The 12903-nt window shown below is 43.0% G+C and overlaps 1 protein-coding gene across 5 annotated transcripts in view; it reads right to left on the bottom strand.

The window, feature by feature from the left end:
- CALN1 (calneuron 1) overlaps nt 1–12903 on the bottom strand; it is a 137344-nt gene that overhangs the window by 35753 nt on the left and 88688 nt on the right. For all 5 annotated transcript variants that reach the window (XM_083588003.1, XM_083588004.1, XM_083588005.1 and 2 more), the window contains one exon: nt 5139–5282. In XM_083588003.1, coding sequence (XP_083444129.1) covers nt 5139–5282 — 144 coding nt within the window. The remainder of the gene's footprint in view (nt 1–5138; nt 5283–12903) is intronic.

Below are 12903 nucleotides of genomic sequence, written 5' to 3'. Positions count from 1 at the left end.
ATTTCTACATGAAAAACAACAATCACAGACACAGTGGAAGGAGGACACTTCTAGGCCCTTCCAGGGGATGCAGAAATGTTGGCCACCCTTGTTCCAAAAGTTATGCCCTGCCTTTCAAGTATAATGCACAAAAACTAAACTCAGTTTTATTTGTGACCTGGTCTGGACAGAGAGGCAGCAAATCTGCAGAAGAGCAGAGCCTCCTATCTTCTAAAGCATCTCTTTCAGAAAGATAGGAAGGACACCTTCCTCCCTTCTGTGCAGGGACATCAAGTCAGATTCTATCAGTCACACGACACTTTGGATTACCAGCAACTGTGTATCATGTAAAGTGACAACGCAGTAAAAGACAATTTACACAGTGGCAGATCACTTGAAAATGCAATGGTAAAAAGAGAATGTGAGAGATATGCCAAAAATAAAATAAAATGAATTAAGGTGGATGCCGACCCACTCCAAATCAATTTGCAGCCTGAACAATTACTTCCCGGTTCCTTATTTGTGCATTTGTTTTGGCTGGAGGGGGGTGGGCTTTATTGTTCAAAGGACCCCTTCCCACCCTCCATGCATGGGCTAGGGCACTGTTTCCCAAACTTGAGTCTCCAGCTGCTTTTGGACCACAATTCCCATCATCCCTGACCACTGGTCCTGCTAGCTAGGGATGATGGGAGTTGTAGTCCCAAAACAGCTGGAGACCCAAGTTTGGGAAATCCTGTCCTAGAGAAGAAGAAGAAGAAGAAGAAGAAGAAGAAGAAGAAGAAGAAGAAGAGGAGGAGGAGTTCGGATTTGATATCCCACCTTTCACTCCCCTTCAGGAGTCTCAAAGCGGCTAACATTCTCCTTTCCCTTCCTCCCCCACAACAAACACTCTGTGAGGTGAGTGGGGCTGAGAGACTTCAGAGAAGTGTGACTGGCCCAAGGTCACCCAGCAGCTGCATGTGGAGGAGCGGAGACGCAAACCCGGTTCCCCAGATTACAAGACTACCGCTCTTAACCACTACACCACACTGGCTCTCTGAGCCAGGATTGAGCAAGGATTGGCCCAGTTTTTTCTGCATCGTGGGAGATAAGGTCATCAACAGCTACTTGTTAATGATGGCTATGTTCTCCCTCCACTCTCAGAGGTGACATGCTTCTGTATATTAGTTGCTGGAAACTACAAGAGAGGAACGTGCAGTTGCCTGCTAACACTTCAGAAGTTACATTGATTTTACATTTGTAGAATGTAAATACCCTTCTGAGTAACATCGTTCTTTTTTAGACTATAGAACAGATCCATATGTCTCTGTAATATTATGCAATATTATGCAAACATGAGGCACTATGGATTTTCACTTTAAATTCCTGGTGGACTCAGTGGCCAGCTTTATTCAGCTGCCTGTCTGCAACATCTGCTTCTCATAATTAATGATTAATCACATTAGAATACAAACTCAAAGTCATTATAAATTACGTTTCATGGAAGTGGTGTTTATTCTGTTTTGCCTTGAGAGGAGTATGAAGCTAATATCTCAATGAAACATTCAATAATCTTGGTTAAGCATATAGTCGTATACTGTTTACACATTTTTTGTTTAATGATGTTATACAGTATATGTTGAATATATTTTTTTACTTATTTAAGCAAGAACATATACTTATATAACATACAGAAAGAAATGAAGAAAAACAATATAATTGAATTAAAATCTCTCTCTCTCTCTCTCTCTCTCTCTCTCTCTCTCAATTTGGTTTGTTTCATTCACTATTCCTTGAAAAAGGATTAGTATTGGCATTGAAGAGTAGTAAAATTTCTTTAGAGAGTAGTCTTATTTATAAATACCAGGCTATTGTTCTTTGGGTCTTACAATATTCCCACTTAAAACTGAAATGTTACTAAGAATTCCAAATATTTCACAGGAGGCATTTGAACAATATGAAACATCAGGAACAGCTTTCTGATGGTGAGAGTTGTTCAACAGTGGAATGAACTATCTCGAAAGGCGGTGGACTCTCAGTCACTAATATTTTCTAAACAGAGGTTGGATGGTGATCTGTCAGGGATTCTTTAGTTGTGATTCTTGCATTGCAGAAGTTTGTTGTTGTATTCATTCATCTTTATTGGTTAATTTTCTTTTAAAGAACAATGGAACCACATGCAATCATAGTGAAAAAACTGCTATCCTTTTGTTGTGCATGTATAATTTTGTATTTTTTTATTATTTTATGTTTGGACGAACATGTACAACAGCATTGCAGAAGTTTGAACTAGATGATCTTGGGCTCCCCAATGCTGCAATTCTATGATTCTATGAATTAATTTCAGAAAACTTTTTATTTTTACTATCAATGCCTGGTGTTTCTATAGCATAAGGCAGTTAGCAGCAATCAGTTACAGGTAGGTAGCCGTGTTGGTCTGCCATAGTCGAAACAAAATAAAAAAATAAAAAAATTCCTTCCAGTTGCACCTTAGAGACCAACTAAGTTTGTTATTGGTATGAGCTTTTGTGTGCATGCACACGAAAGCTCATACCAATAACTATCTTAGTTGGTCTCTAAGATGCTACTGGAAGCAGCAATCAGTTTCTCTTGGTGCTCTATTTTGTTTGGTATGGTTTTATATACAGTGGTACCTCGGGTTACATACGCTTCAGGTTACATACGCTTCAGGTTACAGACTCCACTAACCCAGAAATAGTACCTCGGGTTTGCTTTGCTTCAGGATAAGGACAGAAATTATGCTCCGGCGGTGTGGCGGCAGCAGGAGGCCCCATTAGCTAAAGTGGTGCTTCAGGTTAAGAACAGTTTCAGGTTAAGAACGGACCTCCGGAACGAATTAAGTACTTAACCCGAAGTACCACTGTATTTGGAAAATGTTTTTTTTTGAATACTGGTCCTTGTCCATACCAAAGAGATGGGTGGATGCATGGACTGAATGACTTGTGCTCCAGATATCTGAAGGAGCAGCTCCACCCACACAGAGCTGTTCAGATGTAAAGATCTGTAAGGGAGACCCTGTTAGTAGCACCACTGCCCTGTGATGTGCAAGGGGCAATTTTGATTGAGATGACATTGCCTGTGATGGCTTCCAGTTTGCTGAATGCTGCCTTCTTCAAGGTTACCCATCTCAAGACATTGCAAGCCTCCAGTTGCTGGGTCAGCTACTATGCCTTTTTGCTCAGGCCTTTGATGGTGGAAATTGAAAGGAAGATTTAAAAAAATGACCCTCCCCTCGGCAGATCTATTATGTCTGATGGTTGTTCATTTTTGAATTTTAATCTGTTATGTTGATTCTGTATGTGCCCCATCCCAGGACTGCATGGAGAAGGGCAGGTAATAAACACGTTAAAGAAAGAAAAGAAAATTATCTCCTTGCAAACCTTCCTGGGAAACAGATGGCTGAAGGATGACATATATCAATGAACAAGTGAAACCAGCACCTTGATTTGAGCCTGGACATGGTGGAATAGTCAGTACAGTTAATATAAAATTAGTCCCAGTCATCTAACCCAACCTGAAGGAGAGCTCGTATATCATACTGCAGAACCAAAGGGAGATGAAAGGCAATTCTGTTATGAAACTTCCAATTCCATTACAAAACCTAAAGCACCATAGCTAAGCAGATGTATGAACCTACCAAGCAACACCTGAGGCCAGTGGAAACTGTTTGTCAAAAACCAATGAGTTGTACTTGGAAATGAGCACAGAGTAATCAGCATGGATTGGTACGTTTGTCACCTACAGCATGCATCGAAACATCTGCACCCCCATTAGCTTGTCCTGTTTGCCGAATGGATGGACGCAAATGTTTCGCAATAGAAAATAGCTGCCTTGGTCTGAATTCCTGCTCCTGCTCCTGCTCCTGCCCCCTGCCCACTCCAATTCAGTGGGAAATAAATGTACCAATATATTGTGGCACTCATAATCAAAAGATCCTATAATTACCACTATTTAACAAAATTTAGGTTGAAAAAATGTCTGCAACCAAATGCTCCCCTCCATGAATGTTATTCCTACTCAAGAGGTGACCTATTGAAATTAATGGACAAGACTAACTTAGGTCCAATTATTCCAGTGGATCTCCTCAGAGTGCAATTTATTATAACTCATTCCATTCCTCCTTCACCAGCCTAGCTCCCATGATAGACTGACACCTCCACAGCTACATAGACTAAGCAAGAAAATGAAAGAAGTGAAATATCTGGTCAGAGATTTCTCAGCCAGTGAAGGCTGGTTCTTAAAGGCAAATGGGGAGCTGTCCCACCAACATCAGTCATCTTTCTTCCAAGCCCACCTGCCTGCCTTCTTACTTATAACCCATCTGGGGGTGGTCCTGGCTGTCTACTCCGTCCTCTTTAGTCTCAGTGCTGCCCCTGGTAGAACTCAGCAGGGAGGAGGATGGGGAGGAAACCAGAATGATTTGGCTCTGCCCATCATTGGTTCTCTCCACCTGTCACTGGCTCTTGTTCCACCTATTGTTGGCCTCTCTGTCTTCTGCCCAACCACCATCCACCACTGCTCTCAGCATTTTTCTCTCCTTTGCTTCTACATACTCTTGACATTAGGGAAGTATTCCATTGTATGCAATGGACTGCTAAATTTTGTGCAGATGGAGGTTATGTCCTTTGTGAACATTTATGCAGCTTCATATACTGAACACGGCATATGCAGAGAGAAACTAGAGGACAAACATACTATGTAGAAAGGACACCAGATTAAGTCAATTGGAACCAATAGTTTAATCCTAGATATGAAGAGTTTCATTGTAAGCATGATAAAAGTTTGAGCAGCTTTAGGCATTGTTTCTAGAAGTTTGAACAGACATAAGCATCATGGAGAAAATCATGTTATGCTAATTCTCAGCTCACTTCACTCATGGATTTCCTAACCTTGGTGGTTTCCCCAAAGCCAGTTGCTTCCCTTGCTATCCACCCCACAATTCCTTCAACCAGATGCCCTCTCCACAAATTATGGAGAACCTAGATCAAGCCAGACCTTTGGTCCATCTAGCTCTCCAGGGTTTCAAACAGTGGTCTTTCTCATCTGCACCAGAAGATGGTACTTGGGACTTTCTGCATGGGAATGATGTGAAGAATGCAAAGGAACTACAGTCCTTCCCATGATGACCTAAAACCATGATGAAAGCAAAGAGGACTCACCATCCATGTCAAGGCGCTGCATGATAATTGCCAGTTCCACCTCGCTAGGCATGTATCCCAAGGAGCGCATCGCCATCCCCAGCTCTTGTTTGGAAATGAAGCCATTGCCATCACGGTCCAGTACTCGGAAAGCTTCGCGGATTTCTGCAGCGAAGGGAGAGAAATATTGTGCACTGAATTCCTTTAGGATTACTTTCTGACTCAAAAATAAGGCAAGGGGGTTCCCAGGGGTGAAGATCAGAAGAAGGGGTCCTCTTTGTTGGTCCACTTCCCTCAGAAGTTCCAGTGGTGTTGGCCAAGAAGACAGCATTTCCTGTGGCAGTCCCTAAGTTCTGAAATAACCTTCCCACAAAGGTGTTTTTGATTTCTTTACTACAGTGGTACCTCGGGTTAAGTACTTAATTCGTTCCGGAGGTCCGTTCTTAACCTGAAACTGTTGTTAACCTGAAGCACCACTTTAGCTAATGGGGCCTCCTGCTGCCGCTGTGCCGCCAGAGCACGATTTCTGTTCTCATCCTGAAGCAAAGTTCTTAACCTGAAGCACTATTTCTGGGTTAGCGGAGTCTGTAACCTGAAGCGTATGTAACCCAAGGTACCACTGTATACAACTTTTGGCAAATGCTCAAGACACACCTCTCTGACACCTGAGATGTGCGGTTTCAGCAACCACCCAATTCCTGTGACTGTACTCTGTTTTAACTGTTTTTAATTTTGAATTCTCGTTGTGCTGAGGGGTGGGTAATAATAATTATAACAATACTTTTAAGCCAGTAGCTGGTTACAAATAGTGAACACCAGCAGCCTTCAGGGAGCCAAATGAAGGATTTTTTTCTAAATGATGAGAGAGTGGGTTGATTGTCCCTGATGATTGGCCATGCTGACTGACAGTGATGGTAGCTGTAGCCCAAAGCATCCAGAGAGCACCAGATTGGAAAATGCTTAAAAGTTGTTCATAACCACAACAGAAACTCATCTCAAATGCTTGCTACAGATCAGGAAGTCCAAGAGGACGGCAGCATGTTTGGTAAGCAGAGTCAATCTGGAAGTTAACCATGTGCTGAAGGCCATAGAAGGAGGAGGTACACTAAACACATAAGTTGTCAAAATAAATCCCCCATCTTTGATATATAAGACTAATAAAACAGATTGCTTCGCAGTCTCTTCTCTCTCTCTCTCTAGGAAAGGAGATTGGCAACTCTGTGGCAGAACACGCAGATGCAATGGAACAACGAGATGCAATTCAACAGAGCCATATTTCCCGTGGGAGTCAAACCCATACGCTCCCTTGGTTAAGTTCTTAGCTCGGAACAGTGGCACTCTTCCATCTCTTGAGCGAGTCCTCGAGATCAAGATGAAAAAGGTTTCACTGGGTGAGAGAGACCAAACATGTTTAAAGCAAGCTTTCAGTTCCAAGAACTTGAAGGTGAATATAGTACAGCAGGTTGGGTTCAAGGCCTGCTCCCCAATTGTCCAAATATTATTGGCTTGAAAACACAGATGTGTTCAATGGCTTAACTGTGTATGAATGAACCAAAACACCCTCCCACATTTCCCCCCATTTTTTTTATTACTTATATTTGTTCAGTTCCTCATTAAACAAGTTCTGAAGGCATCATACAAAAAGGAAACCTATCGCCATAATACTCACCCACCCCAGATCCACAAAGAAAGTTAAAAACCCAACCCAGCATAAAACTCAAATACAAAATAACCAACAGAATAAAGCACAATACTAGTCAAAGGCCTTAAATGACAATTTTAGGTTATATTTTAGTGATTAAGATTTAACATATATTTTAACTGCTGCTATATCTGTATTGTCCCTGCAATACCCAATTGCAAATTAAAATATATCCCTATCGTGTTTTATGACTTCCCTGATACTGTATGTGAGCTGGAACTGGTCTGTGACTGAAAGTAATAAATTCAGTTGTACTAGTCAAAGGAGCAAAAAGCACCAAGCAAAGACAGGGACTATGACCACCAAATAAGGGAATTAAAATCATCATGCTCTTTAAAGGTAGAGACAAACAAGTCCTAGTCAGTTTCCATGCAAACGTCCCTAGAAAACTATTGCATAGCTGGTATGAGAGCACCACCAAACCCCCCGGTCTTTTTACATCTACCCTCCAAACTGCAAATTGAGAAGGGTTTCCCTTGATCGTGATAACATTTTTCGCTCTATAGGACTCACTGGACCATAGGACGCTCCTTGTTTTAGAGGGGGAGAACAAGAAAAAAAATTCTCCCCCTCTCTGCTCAGCGTCCCTTCAGCAAAGCGGCAGGAGAAACGGAGCCCTTCCATTTCTCCTCCTGCTTGGCTGAAGGGGCGCTGCGCAGCTCTCCCTCTCCGCTGAAGCCAAGAGAGTCTTCCTCTCCTGGCTTCAGCGAAAGGAACCTGAAGCCTGCGGAGCGCAGTGGGAACTCACGCTGCGCTCTGAAAGCTTCAGACGGCTCTCCAGGCTTCAGCGAAAGCAACGCGAAGCCTCCGGAGCACGGAGGGAGCGCTCCCTCTGCACTTCAGAGGCTTCGTGTTGCTATCGCTGAAGCCAAGGAGCCTGCATTCGCTCCATAGGACACACACACATTTCCCCTTAATTTTTGGAGGGGGAAAAGTGCGTCCTATAGAGCGAAAAATACGGTAATCTCTTCTGGAATTCTTCTCGATGTGAACATACCCTGGGTCTTCGGAGGCCTTTCCCCAGCCCCCAGTCCATCCACTGAGGGGGGCTTGGAGGCAAGAGAGAGGGTATTTTCAGTTGCAGCTCCCCCTCTGTGGAATGCTCAACCCAGTGAGGTCCACCTCTTTGATATCTCTTGGTGCCAAGTAAAGACTTATCTCCCTGCTCCCCAGATTTTCATAGACTAAGGAGGAGGGTTTAGGAATTACCCACTTCCTCTGGGCTCTGTTAACTGTTCTCCCCCCATTTCATCCTCCTCTTTCACCTCCTCATCCATTTCTACCTGGCATTCCATGTGATGCCTTGAGACTCATGACACACATCATAGCCTTGGGCCATCGTCATGTTGCAAGGGAAGCCTGTTCCCTCCTCCATTGCTTCCCCAAGCAATGTCAATTTGAAAGCTACCATGCCTTGAAAAAGCAACTTGAGGTTCCTTGAGCATTTTCAAGGGAAGCCAAACAATAATGAAAAATTCAAATCAGTGGAGTTTGGGAGCTCTGTCTTCACTCATTAAAACTGCTTATGGGGAACAATTATCTTGCAATCTGGTTATGATTATTGGCTGTGTGTGTCAATGATTTAGTGTTGTTCTGGCTTGTTTAAGAAGTATCTTGGATTTTCAAAATGCCCATAGGGAAGCTCCTGTTTAGCTCCACAGCCTGCAAGGGCTTTGATGATTTCCTACCAGGGCTCAATATCATGTTTAGAGCAGAGAGTGGGCTTGGGTTGAGTCACGGCTGCAGCTTTTGAAGGAGTCTGGCAGAACATGCTCTTCGTGACGGAGTTTAGGCTTCAAAACAGAACCTAGAGACTCGGTCCAATGTTTCTAGTAAACTAGGGACTCTGCTGGCCCAAACAAAAGCATCCCTTTTTTTCTAATGTGTCAAGGCTGCCAAGTCTCAGGGTATGACCCAAGAGATTTCGCCTCCTTGTGCCATAGGCAAGGGATTTAACTTGTGGGCGCTCTCTGGGGAAGAATCTGGAGCCTAAAGAATGACAAAGCGAAATCCACACCAACATATAAAAGTGTAATAGAGGTGAAAATAAAATACAGTGATACCTTGGTTCTCAAACGCCTTGGTACTCAGACAACTTGGAACCCAAACACTGTAAAACTGGAAGTAAGTGTTCCAGTTTGCGAAGCTTTTTCGGAAGTCGAATGTGCTCCATTTTGAGTGTTATGCTGTTTTTGCTATTTATTTTGCGTTTTTGTTTTTGCGACTCTTTTTGCTTTGTTTTTGTGACTGTGTGGAACCTAGTTCAGCTACTGAATGATTGATTGTGTGACTGCAGTACATTGTTTACTGCTTTCATTTTCTGGAACAATGGTCTTGTTAGATAGTATTCATGTTAAATTGCTGTTTTAGGGGTCATTTTTAAAAGTCTGGAATGGAATAATCCATTTTGCATTACCTTCTATGGGAAAGCACACCTTGGTTTTGGAATGCTTTGGTTTTGGAACGGACTTCCAGAACGGATTAAATTTGAGAACCAAGATACCACTGTAAAATAAAATCAGGGCATTCACGAGTGCAATGATTTACCAGCGATAGGGAATTGCTATTGGGAAGCAGAGACAATTAGGAAGGGAGGTAGTTCGGTGGTTGAACATCATGCATGCAGCAGGTCCAAGGTTCAATCCGCAGAATTTTCAGGTAGGGCTAGGAAAGAATGCTATCTCAAAACTTGGAGAGGCACTACCAGTCAGCATAAACAGTTCAGACAGCACAGCAGTCCCCATGAAAGCATTGCACGCTCTCTGTCATTTCCACAGAATGAATTTTGTGAGGAGGCAGTAAAAGTATCACTGCACATGACCAGTTTCTCTCCAACAGCCATAACTGTAACTATGGCTGGTGGCAAGGGTGGGGAGAGACATAAAACTGGAAGAAAACACTATGTATTATTTACAATGTTTTTCTGGGTTGGGCAGCACTGCCCATCTGTCTAACATCTTTCTTGGACTCTTCTCTCAACGCTGAGAAACAGCCGCAAAACCAGGCTCTGAAACCTTAAGGTTGGCACTCGCCTGACAGATATTTTCCAAATAATTTAATGAGTCCCGATTCCAAATGAAATTGCTGAGAAAGAATTGCTTTCTGCCACACTGCTAGATACAAACTGGTTCAATCCGCACCACTCAAACTTGCGTGCAGATTGATTTTAGTGATCTACTCAGTTTTTGCCTTTCCAAATTGTTCCGGTGCAGTTCTTGGCTCAAACAAAAGATCAGAGAAATCTGTCAATTGTTGTTTCTCTGAGTTTCTCGTTTTCCAAATCCTAAATTCAGTTCTCAGCATTTTCATCTGAAATTCACCAGCATGTTAGTGTGAATTTCTCCTCACATGCTTTTTTAAAAAAATGCATTTTTTCCTAATATGCACAAACTGATGTGGAATGTGGAGAACTGAATTTTAGATTGGGGGAAAATGAGAAACTGAGAGAAACAAAAAATGACAGGTTTGCTCATGCCTATGCTCATTTTCTGGGTGCTGATATGTTGTCCTGTGAACACCCAGCTAAAAGGACAACAGCCAGGGGTGCCAACTTGAATAAAATATTTTTGGGGCGCGGGCAGGTAAGCCCCACCCTGCATAATTGATTCCATGATGCAATGCAAGCACACCATTTGAATGGAAGTGCCCAGAAACTTTAGGGCCCTCCAACTCCCTCAAATACTGTAAGAACACAGGAAGCTGCCTTATCTACGCCAGCGTGGTGTAGTGGTTAAGAGAGGTGGACTTGTAATCTGGTGAACCAGGTTCGCTTCCCTGCTCCTCCACATGCAGCTGCTGGGTGACCTTGGGCCAGTCACACTTCTCTGAAGTCTCTCAACCTCACTCAACTCACAGAGTGTTTGTTGTGGAGGGGGAAGGGAAAGGAGAATGTTAGCCACTTTGAGACTCCTTAAGGGGAGTGAAAGGTGGGATATCAAGTCCAAACTCCTCTTTCTCCTCCTCCTCTTCTTCTTCCTCTACCAAATCAGACCATTAAGTCCATCTATCTCAGTATTATGTACACTGACTGGCAGGTTTTCAGGCAGGTGTCTCTCTGCCAGCCCTACCTGGAGATGTGAGGGGTTGAACCCGGGACCACCTGCTTGAAAAGCAGATTCTCTGCCACTGAGCTGCAGCCCTTCTGTGATTTCCCCCGCACCCCTGATAAGAGACATTTCCACTGTTGTACAACAAGGAATGTATAATCTCTTGCCTGCCTTATCCTGTTTTAATTAGGAAAATAGCATGGTTGAGGACTCCAAGCACAGCACAAATTAAACCACCACCTCCACCTCCAATCCACTAAGGAATAGAAATGCTCACACTGAAACAGCAGAGTGCACATATATTTGAAAAAGATTATTCTTCCTCCTTCTAGAAACGGGAGATCAGGTAACCTGAGTTCCATTCTTTCCAATGCTCAGGCCGCTACTTATCATCCCTGAAGACAAGAGGAAGGTATCAGTAGGCTTGAGAAATCACAATGGTTTGCAGAAGTATGTTTAAAACAGTGAAGTGAGTCTGAGCATGTTCACTGGTTTTGGAATGCTAGCTGCTTGTTTGGGAATAGAAATCCAGGTGGAAATGGAAGATTGTGCCTGAAATCCTGTACATAGTCACATTTTGTTGCAGCTCCCACTCGTTATCTCTGTCCTGCCCCCAACTATTATTTCTGACGTCGGTCCTGTCAACATCCAATTCACCAAGATAAGCGATCCAGTATGCATGAATATGTCCAAACCTGAAGCACTGGTCTCTTAGCAACCGGAGTACCCTTTGTATTAAAACATAGCTGAAGGGAACCAGCTGCCATTTCCTACAGCCTTACACATACCAAACCGGCAAGTACCTATTAAAAGATTGACAGCCCTGCAAACAATGATTAAACACAATTCCACTATGGACGTCATTTTGTGTTTGACTTACCAGTGCACTGAAACTGGGTACATAAGAGCCCTTTACTCTGTAACAGGTGAAGAGGCAAGCATGGCTGAGTGTCTGGTGAACGCATACAATCTCATCAAGGTTGGGTTTGTGCAGTCTTTAACTGATGCTCACATGCGCTCTCACAAAATGCTCTCCGGCAAAATGACACCCGGAAGGAATATTGATACAATCACACATACAATCGCGTCCTGATTGCTTTGTTTCCCTGGCAGTGTTTCATAATTAGGACATCAGTAAGAGGGAAATGGTGCAAAAAAGAATAAAAGAATAAAAGGGATTGAAAGGCATAGAAAGCTCTACATCAATTTTGGAATTAATTTTGGAAATTCTTCTAGTTAAACTAGCATTCAGATTGGAATTTGAGGCAGAATGAATTTGCATGTCACCTATCTCCTTCTTCAGCTTCCTAGGACTCTCAGAACACCAAGTGGCCTCAGAGATTTCTTCATGAGACCCTTACTGCCACAGTCTGGAAATCCCCTTCTCATCACAGGACCCCATTTCTATTTTAATTTCCAAGGTGTAGGGCTTTCCTACACCCACTTGGTTTTGACCCATAAAGCCTTAAATGGCTCAGGACCATAAAACCTCAAGGACCACCTCTCCCCACATGATCCGACCTGGACCCTGTGATCATCAACGAGAGTGAGCCTTTCCTATGGTGGCTCCCCACTTGTGAAATGCTCACCCCAGGGTGGCTCGCTTGGCACCTTCACTGAATATTTTTAGGCATAAAGTGAAAGCCTTCCTCTTCTCCCTTGGCTAATTAAACAATCTATGGCCTTTGAAACTTGGAGAAGGGTATTGTTTTTGTTTGTTGCTATACTATCTATATGTGTTTTTAGATTGTAGACTGCCCTGTGATCCTCGGATGAAGGGTAGTATAGAATAATAGTAATAATAATAATAATAATAATAATAATAATAATAATAATAGCCTAGTAGTTCTCTTCACCTGATCATGCAATTCTACAATGTTCCCTTACTTGAGGGTCACCCCAAAGAATCAATTTATCTTAGAGCATGCTGCTGATAACGCCAAGGTTGCAGATTCGATCACCATATGGGTCAGCTGCATATTCCCGCACTGCAAGGGGTTGGACTAGATGATCCTCGGGATCCCTTCCAAATCTACGG

Source organism: Podarcis filfolensis (genome assembly GCF_964270895.1).
Source record: "Podarcis filfolensis genome assembly, chromosome: 15".
Taxonomy (NCBI): Eukaryota; Metazoa; Chordata; class Lepidosauria; order Squamata; family Lacertidae; genus Podarcis; species Podarcis filfolensis.
Note: the sequence above shows the minus strand (reverse complement) of the source record. Positions and strands in the feature narration are given on the sequence as shown.